Genomic DNA, 18,912 nt, shown 5'->3' with positions numbered 1-18,912 from the left:
TCTTGCAGCAAATCGGCAACAGCTTCCCCGTCACATTCCTCTGCCCCAAACAGGTCGGTATAGAAATCCACCGCGTGTCTCCTCTGCAAAAAATGGGGAAATTACATGGTCCTCGACGGCGTACGGCAGACGACGCAGGGGGTGTCCACGCGTAGCGACTCCGAACCCGGCTGGGCCCACGGCGTACGCCGTTTCCCGAGCCCGCGACATCTCATCCGCGTTCCGCATGTTCGTCACGCCGGATATGGAAAAGATCATCCTGGACATGACCAACCTGCAGGGGTTCCGAAGGTACGGAGACGGCTGGAAAGGGATGGACGAGACCGACCTGCGCGCCTACGTGGGGCTGCTGATCTTAGCGGGCGTGTACAGGTCCCGGGGCGAGGCCGCCGCCAGCCTGTGGGACGCTGATAGCGGAAGGGCCGTCTTCCGCTCCACGATGCCGCTCAAAGTGTTTTACGCATACTCGGGGCTACTGCGCTTCGACGACCGCGAGACGAGGCCGACGAGACGCACCTCTGACAAACTGGCTACAACCTCTACAACCCCGGGCCCGACGTGACGGTGGACGAGCAACTGGTTCGGTTCAGAGGTAGTAGTAGTAGTAGAAGTAGCAGCAGCAGCAGCAGCAGTAATAGTAGTAGCAGCAGCAGCAGCAGTAGTAGCAGCAGCAGTAGTAGCATCTGATGAGGATGACAGCAATATCGTTGGACACCCTCAGAGAGAAAAGCAACATCACGTCCACCAGACTGATCAATAAAGTGTTGGAGGAGGTCTCTGCCGCCCTGCCACAAACCATGAGAGTTTTTGAAAAAACATGCTCTGTGTGACCAGTGGAGTGAAGAATCGGAATACAGTTTTCCCCTCCCTGTCCATCACCCCAGCTGTAGGGGAGTGGCAGGAGGGGGGTGGTCAGCTGTTGTCCTTCCCAACTCCTCACCTGGACAACCTTCAGACTGTGGAAAAACAGTCAGTTTACCAGACCTGTGTAAAGGTTCGCACTTTTCACTCTGGAAGGGACGAGAGACTCAAGGTGGACTGGGCTTTTGGAACCAGACGCTTCTTTGAAAGGCAGCTGGCGGTCCTTGTACAAGCTGCCCATCGAATAACGGACAGCAGACCTCCAGTGGAGGGTAGTGCACGTAGGAACCAGGCCTGAACACTGGTGGCGTACATCCGGCGCAATGCTAGTGGGACTTCTGAAAGCCAGACATAAAATAAGGACACGCCTACTACAGGATGATGTGCTGGCTTTTAGTCACATATGGGCTGTCGGGGGGATTTTATGCTCTCTTGGGGATGATAGGGAACTGAGTATTTACCTTTAAATTGAGAAAATACACTACCGTTCAAAAGTTTGGGGTCACTTAGAAATTTCCTTATTTTTCAAAGAAAAGCACTGTTTTTTTCAATGAAGATAACATTAAATTAATCAGAAATACACTCTATACATTGTTAATGTGGTAAATGACTATTCTAGGTGGAAACGTCTGGTTTTTAATGAAATATCTACATAGGTGTATAGAGGCCCATTTCCAGCAACTATCACTCCAGTGTTCTAATGGTACATTGTGTTTGCTAATCGCCTTAGAAGACTAATGGATGATTAGAAAACCCTTGAAAACCCTTGCAATTATGTTAGCACAGCTGAAAACTGTTTTGCTGGTGAGAGAAGCTATAAAACTGGCCTTCCTTTGAGCTAGTTGAGTATCTGGAGCATCACATTTGTGGGTTCGATTATACTCTCAAAATGGCCAGAAAAAGAGAACTTTCATGTAAAACTCGCCCGTCTATTCTTGTTCTTAGAAATGAAGGCTATTCCATGCGAGAAATTGTGAAGAAACTGAAAATTTCCTACAACGGTGTGTACTACTCCCTTCAGAGAACAGCACAAACGGGCTCTAACCAGAGTAGAAAGAGAAGTGGGAGGCCCCGGTGCACAACTCAGCAAGAAGACAAGTATATTAGAGTCTCTAGTTTGAGAAATAGATGCCTCACAGGTCCTCAACTGGCAGCTTCTTTAAATGGTACCCGCAAAACGCCAGTGTCAGCGTCTACAGTGAAGAGGCGACTCCGGGATGCTGGCAAAGAAAAAGCCATATCTGAGACTGGCCAATAAAAAGAAAAGATTGATATGGGCAAAAGAACACAGACATTGGACAGAGGAAGATTGGAAAAAAGTGTTATGGACAGACGAATCAGAGTTTGAGGTGTTTGGATCACACAGAAGAACATTTGTGAGACACAGAACAGGTGAAAAGATGCTGGAAGAGTGCCTGACGCCATTTGTCAAGCATGGTGTAGGTAATGTGATGGTCTGGGGCTGCTTTGGTGCTGGTAAAGTGGGAGATTTGTACAAGGTAAAAGGGATTTTAAATAAGGAAGGCTATCACTCCATTTTGCAACGCCATGCCATACCCTGTGGACAGCGCTTGATTGGAGCCAATTTCCTCCTACAACAGGACAATGACCCAAAGCACAAAGAGCATTCTTTGACGAAAGCAAAGTTTGAAGAACAAAATTAATATTTCAAATAAAAATCATTATTTCTAACCTTGTCAATGTCTTGACTTTATTTTCTATTCATTTTGCAACTCATTTGATAAATAAAAGTGTGAGTTTTCATGGAAAACACGAAATTGTCTGGGTGACCCCAAACTTTTGAACGGTAGTGTATAGTGTGTGCACGTGTATGTACATGCGTGGATGTTTGTGTACATATGGAAAGGAAAACTTTATTATTTACTAATCTTGTTTCGTGGTTTTACATTTGGTTGTTGATGTAATGAGGGTTTTTCTTCCTGGAAATTCACAATAAATGGATTTTGAAAACCTCTCCTCTCCTCTCCTCCAGTTAAGGAGCTGCAGTCTCTGAATGAGGAAGGCTGGACTGTGTTCATCCGACAGCTTTGTTCCTCCCTTCAAGAACAGAATCCCTCCACTCCTCTGTCCTCCTCCTCAGCTGCTAATACTCCACTTTCTACCACAGCAGCTCGCTCCAAACTCAACCTGCTGTGTTACCTCTGCTGTGTAGCTGGACACAAAGTTATTACTAACATGCTGATTAACTCACCACTGGTAGGTAAACTGTATTTAGTGAGGGTCACTGTAGAGATATTCTTGCATCACAGTTGGCATAGTTTCAACAAGATATATTTTCAATTTATGCAGTGTGGGAGTCCTTGCTATTCGCTGAGTGAAACTTAGTTTTAGTAGTATTTTACCCAGGTTTTTACAAAGATCTAATTTGATCATTAGTAAAAGCTCTAATTAATCTAATATCCATATTCTCCTTCCACATGTCATTGTTTTTTACAAATTGTTTCTTTTTCTACTTTTTCCCTAATCTACCCTCTCTCTCATTTAGCTGTCAGTGTTGACCCAGCAATTAAGACATGCTCTTAATTGGGATGTGTAAGTATAATATGTTTTTATCCTCTCTATATACCACGGAGCAAAATGTTGCACCTTTACAGGAATTTTGGAGAAGTGGTTAATACCGATCCATAGTAAAATCCCGAACTAAAATCTCATTGATGGAGATTACCTGCAAGCTAATGAGGCTCAGACATCCAAAATACGAGTGAATTAAACTATGATAAAACTACTGAATAAAAAGAAAGCAATGAGACAAAACAGCCAAAATTGTTTTGGCATTAAAGTATTAAACATCAGGGGTAGACACACAGAGAACCACTGCCCTGAGTTTCCAAATGACTGCTTTTTACACCAAACTATATCATGGTCGATGAACGCTTAAACAAAGTGGGCTGTTTCTGAGGTGTGCAACACACACATGCAAGCACGCAGGCATGCACGCTCTCTAACCCATAATACTCCAGTCTTAACCCAAAGCCAAGTGTTAACCCTCAAAAAGCAGTCTCTCTTAGTATGTATTAAGGTAGACGTACCTACCAGGATATAAAAAATACCCCACATGCTCTTCTTATCTAAATGGAAAATTTTAATTCTATATTTTTTCAATTAAACAGGGGAATTCCAAAACCTTTCCTAAATATTTGGAGAACTCAAATTTGCACTACCAGTTTGCACCATAGGGTGGCAGTACATACTAACATGAACCCAATTTATGTACATTACAGACAGGATTTATGCATAAGAGCATACATAAAGCACAACATCAATGAGTGTAGTACTGCAAACAGTTTGTATAGTTGTTGCTTTATTTATATTAAGTCCTGGTTAATGTTGCTCTGCCCATCTTTTTCTTGGTAATTCTAAGAATGTAATTATTTGTTTGGATGTTGTTCCTGCTTTCGTTCTGCTCGGAGGTATGTCACTAAGGACGAAAATACAACATGAAGTGGAAATCTTCCCTAAAACAAGATCAGAAGGGGAAGACTTATCTATAGACCATTCTTACTTTGTAATACTAGTGTCTACCAGCAGGTGTCCTTAAAAACCCAAAAGACCACGTCTTTCTTTCGCCCAGACACGAAGGCAAATCAAAGACATAACATCAACCTATGTTAGATATGTTAGAGTTGTATTGAAAGTGAACAATGAGGGGGTTGTTGTTTGTTAACTTTCCAGTGTTTCACGCAGTAGAAACCACTTATTCTGCAGCACCTTGTCAGGGCTCAGAGAGTCAGAGTGGGCTCTGCTGGACAAACTATGACACCATTTCTAAATGACCTTAAGCATCTTTCTCTGCATCACGTTGTGTAAAGAAAGTTTTTATATTGCTGGATAATATAGGCCAATACTGATATATAGGCCTATATCTGTTCAGCCAATATATTGCTCATGTGGCTTCTGAAGGTGACTGTCATCCCGTTATTACTTTTGTCATAATTCCTTAGGTAGTTACAAGACTTTAATGTTTTGCTCATGTTTCTTAACTTTGTGTTGATTTGACAGATTATTTGTGGATATATGTTGTTATAGTTACAGTAAGTAAGAAAGTGATGTGGCTGAACACTTATCTGTTTAATAGGGTCAATCTAGCGGAAACTAATCAATTTAAGAATCCTGCAAATATTTGTTTTAAGATTACAATATTCAGTTTTGTTGAAGTTGTTTTAGATCTGACACTTGAATTTTGAGGATGCAGTTTGTGGTTGTTGTTTTTTTTGTCCACCCAAGATCAGTGAGGGTAGAATAAATAACACAAACACTGGTCAGTATATATCATTGTAGGGCTGATGTATTGGACTGCATTAGTTTTAGTTCGGTGGATCTAAAAAAACTGAGTGCATGTAGCTACATCGTTGTTATACCCATAATCATAGTAAAGGAAGTACTTTAAGGATTTGTCTACATCTACAAGGACACAGAACAAATTCAGATGCTTTACTGAGCCCCCCTCGATACACGTACACACACACACACATACATTCAAACAGCGAAGTGCTGAACTAATTTAATGTAAAAGCAGTTTAGTATGGAGGTGAGATCTTTAGACTCTCTCTTTTATTTGATCCTTTCATCCTGAACAGACCAAAACACCTTTTTCTGCTCCGTCTTTTCGTTTCTTTGTCATCTTGATCACATCGTTTTATTCTGAATGAAATCCTTCTGGCTACATTAGTTTTGATCCCACATGCTCCCTTTCCTGGTTTGTCTTTTTCCTCTATCTTGTTCTGACACTTTACTGCTACTAAGTCGTCACGGCAATTTACAAAATGGCTGACTGTGGCATAGCAGTGTTTTTTCAGTGCGCCTGTTGTTAAAGACAAATGGCAGAACATTTTTTTCCCGGCTACCCTCCTACTTCCCCGCAAGCTACCGTAGGATGACAAATTGTTGAGAGAAAGACAAAGCTGTACGTTTGTCCCCATGCATCTTTGTGTGTCTGTTTGTGTCTATTACCATGTCTGTGTCCATCTATAGACTCAGCAGGGCTTCTCTCTGTGCTTGTGTGTGCACGCACGCATAAGCTCAGCAGGGATCCTGGGTATGTAGTCTGTGTTGTTTTGTTTCCCTGTTGGTGTGTGAGCTATTCTTGCGTACTAGTGATGCTAACAGATGACCAATAAAACTGTGTGTGTGTGTGTGTGTGTGTGTGTGTGTGTGTGTGTGTGTGTGTGTGTGTGTGTGTGTGTGTGTGTGTGTGTGTGTTTCGTCTCAGCAGGGGTTCTCCTGCTGCAGCCCTGCTGGTTGGAGTGACAGGGTTGGGCTTAGTTACCATAGTAACTGCTATATGCTTCAATCACCCCACTCCACCCAACACACGCACGCGCACCCGCCCGCACGCGCACACATAAACACACACCTGTCTGTCTTATTACTCTATGCTTTCTGTTTGTCCCACACCTTCTTTTTGTAGTCTTTCTGTCCGTCTCTCTCACTCTGTCTCTCTCTCCTCTTATAAAATAAAATGAGAAAAAAATGTCTCAGTTAATGTTACTAACACAAGCTTGCAGCTGTCTTTGTGTGAGTTAGAGAAGCTGTGCTTTCAAAATCAAATAGATAAAATGTTCCCCTTTACTTATCATCACATATATATATATATAAAGTTTAAGTTTTGTGTGGCTTATACAGCAGTTTAGCTGGTAAAGCCTTCTGTGTGCAGGCTGGGTCTTAATGCATTCTAAAAGCTCACAGCAGTCTATAGGAACAAACAGTCAGAGGGCGCTGGCTCCAGGAAAACACTATTCAAATCATTTGTGAATACCTCTTGTTGTATAATCATCAGATAACGAATGGATTTTGATAAGAATCAAAATATTCTACCTTGCACTTTACATATAAGGTCAAGCTGAAAAAAATTTGCAATATTGTTTCTTTGAGATATCTATTGAAGACATTCTTAGTCTGCTTAAACCAAAATCCAACATATCTGAGATTAGGTCTTTGTCTTGTTTAACTGGTGTAAAATCTGCCTCAAGACACTTCAGACATAAATACATTTTTGAGAAAATCTATTATTTAGTTAGTAAATCTTTGTAAAAAGTTAAAATGTAACTTTATGAATTTAAGCAAATTGAGGTGGAAAGCTGTGTGCTTGAAGATAAGAGGGTTACCTCTGACTGCAGTGCTGCAACACTGCTTGGCACACCAGTCTCCTCTGTCCCCTCTGCAGAAACAAACCTTGTATAAGTTATTAAAGTCATGCACAGTTTCCTCTCTAAAGGACCAACAAGCCACCATCCTGTTCTCTGTATTCTTTCTTTTTTACTATGTGTGGCTGTCCCACTTGTACACACATGGTATCTGCCCATATGCATCGTCTGCGATAATGTGTGTTTATGCAAAACTTCTGTGTGTAATATTGGGACAACCTTTTATCCTCTGCACCACTACCTGGGAGTTGTTTATGCATATTAATTCAGCGCATAATGTGTATGTTTCCTCTTGAATATAGTGTGTGTGTGTGTGTGTGTGTGTGTGTGTGTGTGTGTGTGTGTGTGTGTGTGTGTGTGTGTGTGTGTGTGTGTGTGTGTGTGTGTGTGTGTGTGAGAGAGTTTATGTTTGCTGGTTCCACAGCAATGCCTTTAAGCACCTTCTGCCTCAGAGCAGCTGTGTGGTCAGTTTCAAACACAGCCCAGAATGTAAACTCCCCAGTCAGCCATTTATGTTATTAGTGGGTTCAGCTCAGGAAAGCAGGCACAGAGAAGTCATACAGGAAAAGGGCAGAGACCAAGAGCAGTTTTTTCACAGAATGTGTATGCAGTTAACATACTGGGTTACCACTGACACAGCATGGTGTGAGTCTGTTAATAAATATGTTTAAATGAGGTAAAGTAAATCTTTCTGTCGCTATTTTCAAATTATATAAACAAGACCCACTCAGGATTCTAGTGGGAAACTGATAAGTACCATGCTTATAGATGGCTCAGCGTGAGGATACACAACGGCTAGGGCGAAAATAAAAGGAATGAGTAACTCTCTGGGGAAAGGGAAATATCTGTAGAGAGGAAGACAAACTGTTACCACCTCTCACCTTACAATGAGTAAGAGAGACAGAAGGTGAGCGACAATGACAGTGAGTGAGAGATAGAGATGTAGGTAAGAGAGTGAGGGATATTATGCGATACATCGAGGGCAATTCAAAGTAGAGCAGGAGCAAAGACAAGAGGTAGAGAGAAAAAAAAACAGAGGGAGGAGAGAGAAAACAGCAAGATGGAAAAAGTAAAAGAGAAGGAAGAGAGAGAGGAGTGAGGCACAACTTGCATCAGATCACAGAGGGGGAAGCTGGCAGTAATGCTAATGCCAAGAAGCAGCCAGCCAGCAAGGCTGTCTCTGCATATCCTTAACTGTGCGTGTGTGTGTTTGTGTGTGCACGCATTTATTACAATTGCTTATGATTGCATGAATTTGTGTACCTAGTTATGTGATATGTCCCGTAGTTTGTGTGAGTGTGTGCATTTTAGTGGTTTTCACTGAGGCTGTTGTGTCTTCTGTCCAGCCTCATATCTTTCTCGTTACTGCTCTCCCACACATTCTGTGTTTTGTGGCAGAATTTTATATATACCCAACAGTTTAGATGTGGAAACCCCTAGAAGCTACACTTCATTATTTTAGGGTCAGTTACTATTGTCTGACTTAATTATTAAAAAATGTTGTACTTCCACAATAATACCACTTGTCCCATCTCTTTCCTCCCATTAAAACCTGCTTATGAGTAAATGTTGACAAAAATGAATTTTGTGCTCTAGCCGAACCAATATTTTGTCTTAGCCAACAGTGATATTTGGATATTTTGAAAAATCATATTTGGCCAAACATAAACAATCTCAATAGGCATTGCTTCGATTTGGTTGTTTTAAATTTGACCAAGACACAAGTGAACATTTCGTAAGTGCTCTGCTGAAAATCAAAGTTTATTTGTCATCAACATTATGCAACAACTGAACGATTTACACCAAACTTGATGGAGAAGCATGACATGGGTCACGGAATCCATGTACGTTATGGGTCCAGGAATATTTTTGGTGTCACTTGAACCTGAACATTTTGAGATGTGGCATTTTTTACTTTTTTGTGAAGGAAAAAATATTTGGATATTGATGTAAAAAATGTATTTAAGATTTTGACATATATGAGGTTGTTCAATTTGACACAGATAATCATAAATTATGGTTGATATTGTCTTTGCTGATAAATAGCTCTCTATAGCTCTTCTAGTGTAGAGTGTGACCAAATTTGCTCATTCTAAACTCAAATTGTGGGTATTTGAAGTCACAGGAAAAATAGAAAGAAACTACATTAAGAAAAGAACTTTTCTACATTGCAGTAAAAACCACAACAAGAAATCAATGACTATCTCTAAAAATGAAACCCCTTTGAAGTCATTTATTTCGGTTTTATTGAGCCTGTAGGTCCTTTGTTTGATTTCTTTTGTTTGTTTTCATAAACAAAGATAAAACTGTATCTCCTCTCTTCTCTCTTTCCAGGCAGTGTCCGCATTATCAGACCTGTTGAGGGATAATCTGAAGAATAGTAAAGTAAAGCATTTCCTGCTGCCACCACTTGGGGAGCTTCTCTACCTCATTGCATCTCAGGTAGGCTCTGCATGTCAGAAGACATTATCATAAGACAGGGATACTGCAGATAATTGATCAAAAGGAACGGATGTTTTTTCATATAGTACCATTCAGACACAAGGCAATTCAAAGTGCTTTAGCATGAAATATTAGACGATAATAAAATAACAATACATTCCTTAATAGTAAAAAGAGGTTACATACATAATTTCTTGATAAGCCACAAACAATAAGCAAAATGTTGGTTGTTTTCCTTCACCATTATTGACATTGGTGACTTGGTCTACAGTGATGTCACAGGGACATTGTCTGTATACATGCATTGTCTTACAATGGCAAGTAAACTGTAGTATTAAAGCCTTGATTTAAAAAGAGATGACAGCTTTTTCCACTGGTGATGAGCATAGATACTAAAAGCTGCTTCAGTTTGCTTAGTTTTGTTTCTGGGGACACTGAGGTGTGATGCAAGGGATTTGGATGTTTCATAACGGACATGTAAATAAGAAATATATTTTGGCCCAAACCCATTAAGTGCTTTATAGATGGCCATAGGATTCTAAAATCATAAAAGTCATCAGACACAATATACCAGTCTGTGATTTAAGGACTGGTGTAATGTGCACTTTCTTGGTGTTAGTGAGGACACCAAGATCGATGTCTCGATACATAGTTTTTAGTGTCGTGGATTTAAGGGCTGCAAAGGAAAAAGAATGTCTCCAAACACATGTTCAAAGTGTTTTATTTGTCATATACAGTCCTGTACATGAAATTCTTACTTTGCCTTCCACTACAAGTATACTGTGCTTTAAGAGTTTTAAAATAAAATATAATACAAAAAAAAATACAAAATATATATATCAACATAAGAAAAATATAAATATGAATGTTATGCCATGTAATTAATAAATGAGTGTGCTTACTAGACAACAATAATTTTATTTTCTCTTCCTTGCAGGTCTGCTGTTGCGTGGGTTATTGGTCAGCGCCAGTGATCATCTACTGTGAACTGCTGCCTCTATTCTCAAGGGTTAGATATAATTTACACTGTTTACAAACACAAGAAACACATTTTTATTGGACTTTGGACTGATTCTTTCGAGGTTGAAATAGTGAGGTAATAGAGAAGTCATAGAGAGGGCAAGGTGAAAACAAGTATATGACCACAATACACACCACAGAGGATCATACAAATTAAATTCTCTGAGCCGTTATTTACACCATGTTGTTGAAACCATTTACTGAATGCAAAAATGTCTGATGGAGTTTAAGTTCTGTCTGCAGTATTAGTGGTAGCTAATGTCTTCATACAGACTGTGAAATCATCCTGATGGGTGGAGCCACATCGGCTGTTTAATGTCAGGAGAAGAAATAGTTTTATTGGAATCATTTGGAATGGCCCTTAAAGAGTCCCCTGGTAAAATCACATGTTCTTGCTCTGCAGCACCAGTCAATGACAACGATTAGCTATAGCCCCCAGTGCTGTCTTCATCCTCAAGGTTAGATGTGGCCCAGAGCATTGTGCAGTAGCAATGGAACAGAGCAAGTTTTATTTTCATGAAAAGACAAAAATATTAGTTAAAATAATCAGATTTTTTGGGGAATGTAATGAGAGTGCTGGTTTGTAGAGCATTGCGTATTTTATTAGGAAAAACAAAACACATTCACCATGATGACTAATGGAAGAATCAGTTTTGATCATTTAAACCATTCATCAAGCAAAGATGCCAAACTTTCCCTAGTTCCAGTTGATGAAATGTGAAGATTTGCTTTTTTCATATAATTGGAAACCTAAATATCTTTGGGTTTTAAACTGTTGACAAAACAAGCCCATTAAAGACATTGCCTAAGTCATAGGAAATTGTGATACATATTTTTCACAATTTTCAATAATCGTAAGATATAGCTGAGAGATTAATTGATACTGAAAATAGTTATTTGCTAATATGTTAATTTTAAATGAAAAAGTTTATGACCATAGTGAAAACAATTTTTAACACTTACACAAAAATAAAAGTGAGATGTTTCAGTAAACAAACATGAGACATTAAAGAAAACATCAGGTTTATTGTTCACATATACCATGTAAAATCAATAATAAAGTGCTGAATTTAAATGGTCATGAAATCATGTTCATACACAGACATGCTAACCAAATAATCAAGATGTCATGTCTCCCCTGGCTCCCATCTCCCCAACTTGGCCCTTTCTTGCCCTTTTCCTCACTCCTCTCTTCTTTCCTCTCCTCCACATTATATCTCTCTGCCTCTCTCTCACTCCTACTCTACTCCTCCACTGCCCCGGCCCCCCCATACATACCCCCTCCTCTCACCCTGTCTCTCCTATGCCTCTCTATCAGGAAGAGAAGAGAGGCTCCCCAGAGGGACTGTGGTTCGTTCCCGCTGCCGCCTACACTGGCTTAATGAGGAGCCTGCGGGAAGGGGTGAGTGTCTCTGTGTATGTCTGCGTGTGTCTGTATTTGTGTCTGTGCTTGTGTAGCTGTGACTAAGTCTCTCTCGCTGTGTGTGCCTGCGAATATGTGTATGTGAAAGTGTGTGGCAGGGGATCCCTATGAACAGTAATGATGAGGCAGCTGTGTGGGCCTAAAGCGTTGTTTGCCAGCTGCAAGTCAAGGGCATGCAGAGCAGTCACATACACACACACACACACACACACACACACACACACACACACACACACACACACACACACACACACACACGCACACTCACACGCACTCTTACCTGCATCAAACACAACCCTTTACTGCTCAGCAGCCTGACCTCAGTAGCAATTAGGACCCTCCAGAAACACACATACAGTAGTAGCAGAAGCACAATCGTAAATATACGTAGCTCTTTCCTATTTGCTGGCTCTCTGTTTGTCTCTCTCACTAATCTCTTTTCCATTTAATTATGTTTCCAATCTTATATTAGACTGTCACAAAAACTAAAGCTCTCTGCTAAAATGTGTAAAGAAAAAGAACAGGTAATGTATTAATGTTGGCATCATGCTACTGATGACTAGAGATTGATGTGGTCTTATTTTGGTTTGGACCTTGTGCTTCCTATCTTGAGCAATAAGTACCTGGTAACTGGAAGACATTTTATAATTAGCTCTACTTGTTTAAGTTTTTCTTCACTGTGCTCGTATGTAAACATAAGTGAAGGTTAGATCTTATATTTTTCATATTATTTGTAGCGTTCCCACATGGTAGGCCATTGCTGCTGAATAAGGAATATTTTGGTGGGAGTGATGGATGCAGTGGACAGGTAGAGGGAGAGAAGGAGATGGATGGATGTTGTTTTGTCTCTCTGGGGTAGAAGGGGTCTTACTGTGGTGGCCCACTATAGCAGAATGAATATAGATGAAACTGGTGTGCACAGTTGTCAGCTAGTACCTACTGTTGCTTCATTACCACTGGGAGTGTAGTGGGGGGTAGATGAACAGAGCAGGGGTGCATGTGACAGGGAGAGGGGTTGAGGGGAGGAGAGAGGAGGTTGACTTATTTATCATTATTGAGCTGTGAGAGTGCACTGATGGAAACACACACACACACACACACACACACTCACACACACGCAGCCTTAGGGACCAGACACTCATCCTCAGACCCACCCTGCCTCCCTCTTTCCATTTCTTTCTCACCCTCCTCTCCCCTCCCTCTCTCAACCCTGTCTCTCTCTGACTCGCTGTTTTTTTCTGTGTATGCACAAGTATATTTTGGTATTATCATTACAGAGCTGTCTAAATAGTCCAACTTTGTCTCTTGGGGATTGTATTCCTGGCGTTAACGAGATAGTGACAGTAAACTGTAGTTTACTATGCTTCCACAAACAGTTGAGACTTACTGAGATATAATGATATAATTCCTTGTGTAAAAATACCCTGTGCAACATCTCAGGAATGCAGAGTAACTAGTGTAAGTCGGTCTCAGGTTGCAGTTACACCAGCATTTATCACTATCAGTCGAATGCATTATATTGCAATGGGATCACTGCTGTCATTGGATGTGATGCTTTGGCATAAAGTTGAGCTTTAATGAAAATTGCTTTGTGGACCGAATGCAGATTTGACTGAGTTGACCTTTCCTGGAATAGAGAGCCAAAGAGACCACAATAGTGGAGGCTATCATGTTAGGCTTGATGCACCATCCAATTTATCCATGTCCCACCAGAGGTTGCGTCTTTTTGTAAATGATTATCCAGTTAGCTCCCTGCTGTCCGGCAGGTTATCATGGGTTGCTAGTTCTAACGTGCTCTGCTAGCATTTTAGTGTTTAGCCTGCTAGCTACCTGAGGCACACACCTGCAACTAATTACAAAGTTTTCATCACCACCCATTTGAAAAGGATGTGTCAGCCAATGTCTTTGTGCCACTTTCTTCTTTAAGTGGAAACTCACTCATCAGACATGAACAGCTGTGGTAAGGGCCCCAAAAGACATTGTAATATATTCTGCTTCATTTTGGTTTCTCCTCTTTCCTGAAAATGTTCTTGGTAAACTGTGGAAAATATTGAATTAGCAATGGAATTTGTAATGGATTTCAGTACCCTTAAAATAAGGTCAGGCCAATGCATCATCTGATTCTAGCTTATACAGATATCTGTAGCACTGTACTGCATGTGCTGGCCTATTATTATCAAGATCCTGCAATACAACAATGCCAAGGATATGCTTTTCGCACTGATGCCATTGCATACTTTGTCCATCAGAGAGCACTGACAAGGTTATTTCCAGTGGAAAATGTCCTGCCAAGTACATTTCTTGGACACAATTTTTGAGAAACAAATTTGAGGGACCTCAGTAATACTAAAAAAGTCTTTGCTACGAGAACATTTTGACCTTGTGTTTTCCTTTACTGGAGATCTGATGAGGATGATCCCAAACAATTGTTTTTTTTTTTACTTTACTTGTGAAGGGTGAGAATGACATTTGAAAGATCCTGGGAGATTCAACACCACAGGGTTATCTGAGAGTTGAGCAGAAGGAGGGATGTCCTCTGTGCATCACATAGACCTTTGTGCTTTCCCTGTAACCAGTTTGCTTTTACAAGGCAGTTTTTCTCCAGTAATCCTCTGCATTGGCAACAGAAACACCCTTACTCATCATGAAACAGAAGAGCAAAACTGGTATTAATTATTTGTTTCCATATCTACTTAATGGCTGCTGAAATTCGATGTAGCTTTTGCTGATTCATCAGGCTCCTAGCACATGACCCCTTTCTGGTAATAATCAACTGGAATTATGTACACTGGTAGCCCCGGCTACCAGTGTACAACACAACATGGATAATAAATTACCCGTGTGTTTCTGACTCTGTTGTCTTTGCTAACATCTGTTTTAGAGTTATGTATATTTTACAACTGCTTACATGCATTGGAGACAGGCTTACTTTTGCCATTGCATGCACATTGCAACGTGGTCTCATTGAGTGGTCACGTCATATACGTTTTCAAACATGTTGGTATTGATGGGGAGTGACCCTGATAAGGAGCCAAAATGCTTGTGTGGACTGAGATCCTTTTTAGTTTGAAAACATAGTAGCATGAATATATTCTGAGAGCTCAAGGACACTGCACGCCAACTTACACATGCAACTTGCACCCATTGGGCCGTAGTAGCTGTCAATCATGCATACCGTCTTTTATCTATTTTATCTCTTCATCTAATGTATTCTAAATGGTACCACAATTTACAAAATGATCATGCTGTGTTAAAGAAGACTTGAAACTAGAAATTTAGACCATAAACTCTTAGGAAAATGTTTACTGATGTTGTAAATCAAGTGAGAAGTAGGATCATCGGACTTCAATAGAAACAAACTTTAATTTGCAACCAGTGAATTTGCACTGTACTGTCATTTGAGAGTATACAGGTTTCAGGCATTTCTATGCTGGGTTTCCGGACCCAGAGTCTATGTCTGTTTTTATATACAGTATATTCTATTGACAGATCCATGCGGATTTGTCTTCTCTTAAATCAAATATGCAGCTCTTGATCTGTTGATGTTATATGTGTCAAGTTACATATTTAATATGGAGTTTCTCAGGGATCATGGATTGGCTATGTAAGTTGTGATGAAGCCAAAACACATTAAATAACCAGACTAAGCTGAACTTGAGGACATGAATGAAAGCTTTTCTCTGGAAAAATTTCTGCATGAAAACACAATCTGTGTGAGAATAAAACCGAGATTTGCAAAACTTAATTAAAGACTGTGCATCACACAGAATTTTCTGATATGATCTGAGTCAGACTCCAGAGGCAGAGGTCACCACCTCAGCACTGCTTCACATCAGTCATTTTATATTCATCCACCACTGCTCTGTTCATCAGTTCCCAATCCCTTTCCTTCATTGATAGACGGTGTGTGTTTTCGTGGTGTGGACACAGTTGTCAATGAGTTGGTGGCTGGTTGTATTAGCTAGCAAAGCTGGTTTGGAACTTGGAAACATGGAAAGATATGACTCCAACAGTTCTTCTCTCTTTCTTTTCTCTCATTTCATCTTCTTTTTGATCCATTAAATCAAAGAAGATGCAAAATATAAAGTTGTGTATTAGTAATATAACTCAATAAAGGTAAGGTGAAAACAGAGACATAATTATTGATTCTTCAATATATGTAGTTATACAGCAGATATTCAAGGTGAAACCAGATGGAAATGCCTTATAAACACAGGGGTGGTTTAAAACTCATCACATTATAGAATCCTATTGTATGTAAACTTTTAACCTGCAGTAATTGCATATAGCTCCCTACTTTATTATGTTGCTAAAATGAGACTTAATGTTTTGGCTTTGTGTTTGTTAAAGTCATCAGAATAAAGAGTCAGAGAAAATGTCAGACACTTCATCCTCCCTTGACCTCCTACTTAACCCGCCAGGCGGTGAATCTACTTCCATGGGCTGGTTGACTTATTAGAGGCTCAGCAGCAATGTCTTAAGCTTGTTGAACTTCATTACCAGTTTCAAGAGCAGTGTTGTTAACCTTAATCATCACTGTGGTTCTGTTCTTTATTAATTCACCTCAACTACCTTCGTCAATTATGATGAAAGCCTGACACTCATTCCAGGGTCAGCTCGCTCATTTGTGTGATAGTCACCGTTAAACCAATCAAGGCTTGATGTAATAGTGAGGTGTGATCTGCTATTGACGGATTGTTAAATTCCACATGAAGTCAATATTTTTTGGGGCGTTTCACAGTCCTGGTTATTTTCATAAATATAAATACAATCAATATGAGTTATTATTGATGGTATAATCTCCGCCTATCTGAATTTGAAATCACAGGCAATATTAATTTCTAAACTTGAATTATTAATGATAATTTCAATCATTTCTGTCTTGCAATATAGTGAGAGCAAATGCTTTATGAATGTTTTTAATCACAAACTGTAGTAAATTACAGAGGGAAGTCATGTGCAAGTATTTTTCTGGTGTACAGTGCAACAACCACGGCTGTAAGGAGTATTTTGCCTGCTTTGAGTTGGCTTGTTGGAAGACATGTTTTAAGATGATGCTGCATTGAGTGGAGATATAGGAGCAAGAGTGACATATTCATTTGTCAGTAGGAAGAAAGAAGAATGGCCAAAAGGGAGTTATGACAAACTTTCACATTTATTTTGAGGTGTAGAGAGAGCGCAAGCTGGAGAGCAGTGGAGAAAAACCTTAGATACTCATAACCGACAAAGAGGCTAAGAGAAACATGTGCTCTGCCGCCAGATCTTAAATCAAGATTGAATACATTTTAAATTTTTTCTGTTTTTACAACTCCTAATATCTAACATATTAGATTATGCTCTTTTCATTATTCAAGTTGGTTGTGTTTTAGATTTAGCTGGAAACAAGTAGGAAAAGAGTAAAGTTGATGCCTGAAAAACCAAAACAATTAACTAAAAGGAGCTAAAACACTACATACAGGTAAGGGGAAATGCAGAAACGGGTAACTAGAGATGATAATTATCAGAGATTATAATCGTTGGTTTTTCATAAAGAGCACTTCCGTTAATGTGACATATTTATTACATTGGTGTTTTAAAAAAAGATTTGTGCAGCTTTGTATTAAATGTATGAGCTACTAGCCCTCCACATACCAGTCAGATGTGGAATGGGGCCATTTAAGAAGCATTCAGATTCAGAAGCATTGATTATTTCTTTTGGGTTTCACATAACCTTCGGTTGAAAACGTAACATTTGTCAACTCCTACACACTAAGGGATGTTAAGTCGTAGCAGTATGCTCTGGCCTCACTATGCTAATGCAGGTCTGAAGTTCCCAACAAATGGGATGTTAGAAACATATGCTTGACTTTTCACCGAAGGTAATATTCCACATTGCCTGATTTGATAATGGAACAATTGCATCCTTATTATTGTTTTATGGCATCAATTGTGTATCAAGTACTTGGTGATGCATTTTTCATGTATATTTGAGATTGTCTAACCATGTGGTAAATGTAAATCCAGTGCCACACACTTTTCATTGCATGACAGCAATGAGATTCGGTGCCAAGACCCTGTCTAATACGCTCCAGGCAGTGTGGTTTTGATGCGTTTTCTGACCCACTGGATCACCCCAGCCCCCTCTGCTGCTGTTGAGAGTTTTCCTGATTTACAAGTAAAGCACTGGAGAGAGGGATAGAGATCACTGCACGAGAAGAAGGGTCGAGGGGTGGGGGGTGAGGGGGTTGATGGGTGGGCAAACAGCCAAAGAGTGCATGGTGGTATAACCAGTGGAGAAGGGGATAGTGGGGGATGACGGGGAGTGACAGAGAGGGAGAGAGCAGAGAGAGGGATCAGTGTGGTGGGATGGGGGGTGGCAGGGAGTCAGGGAGTCAGGGAGAGAGAGCTGTAGTTGGAGAGGGGGAGTGGATGGCATGGAGTGAAAGACAGGTTTCCAGGCCAGACTTGAGCTGCAGGAAATTATTTATGAGCATGAACAAGATGATGCTTCTGCTGCAGATGAAGAAAAAGTCTGCATGCGTGTGTGCGTCCATGCACAGCAGGAATGGGGTGTGAACTGTATTACAGTGTTAGAAGCCAAGGGGCAGAAGGCGCGCGCACACACACACACACACACACACACACACACACACACACACACACACACACACACACACACACACACACACGTCAGTGGTGAGCCTATTAATGATTTATCACAATCTTCCACAAAGGAAAGGAGAACAGAGGGGGACTTTTTAAGACAGTCATGGGTCCTACCCTTGTGTCTCTAACATCAATGTGACCACTACATGTGCATGCAGTCTCTCTCTCACACATGGGTCGTCCACTAACTGACTAGGTTGCTGGTTCGATCCCCGGCTCCCAAGTGTCCTTGAGCAAGATACTGAACCCCAAATCGCTCTTGATGACTGTACCGTATTGCTACATAAATACTGTCCATTTACCGTTGTGCAAGTCATTGTTTACTATATACTGTAAGTGTAATGATAATCCCTTTTT

General features: G+C 40.4%; 1 protein-coding gene across 1 annotated transcript in view; it reads left to right on the top strand.

Annotated features, from left to right (window-relative positions):
- Positions 1–226: 226 nt before the first annotated feature.
- The window catches only part of ulk4 (unc-51 like kinase 4), a 76,974-nt gene continuing 58,288 nt past the window's right edge, over positions 227–18,912 (top strand). The window contains exons 1-6 of the mRNA XM_034610388.1: positions 227–291; positions 835–1,142; positions 2,855–3,078; positions 3,368–3,412; positions 9,360–9,467; positions 11,806–11,889. Of these exons, the coding sequence (XP_034466279.1) occupies positions 227–291; positions 835–1,142; positions 2,855–3,078; positions 3,368–3,412; positions 9,360–9,467; positions 11,806–11,889 (834 nt within the window). The remainder of the gene's footprint in view (positions 292–834; positions 1,143–2,854; positions 3,079–3,367; positions 3,413–9,359; positions 9,468–11,805; positions 11,890–18,912) is intronic.

This window comes from Hippoglossus hippoglossus, chromosome 16 (assembly GCF_009819705.1).
Source record: "Hippoglossus hippoglossus isolate fHipHip1 chromosome 16, fHipHip1.pri, whole genome shotgun sequence".
Classification (NCBI taxonomy): Eukaryota; Metazoa; Chordata; class Actinopteri; order Pleuronectiformes; family Pleuronectidae; genus Hippoglossus; species Hippoglossus hippoglossus.
Note: the sequence above shows the minus strand (reverse complement) of the source record. Positions and strands in the feature narration are given on the sequence as shown.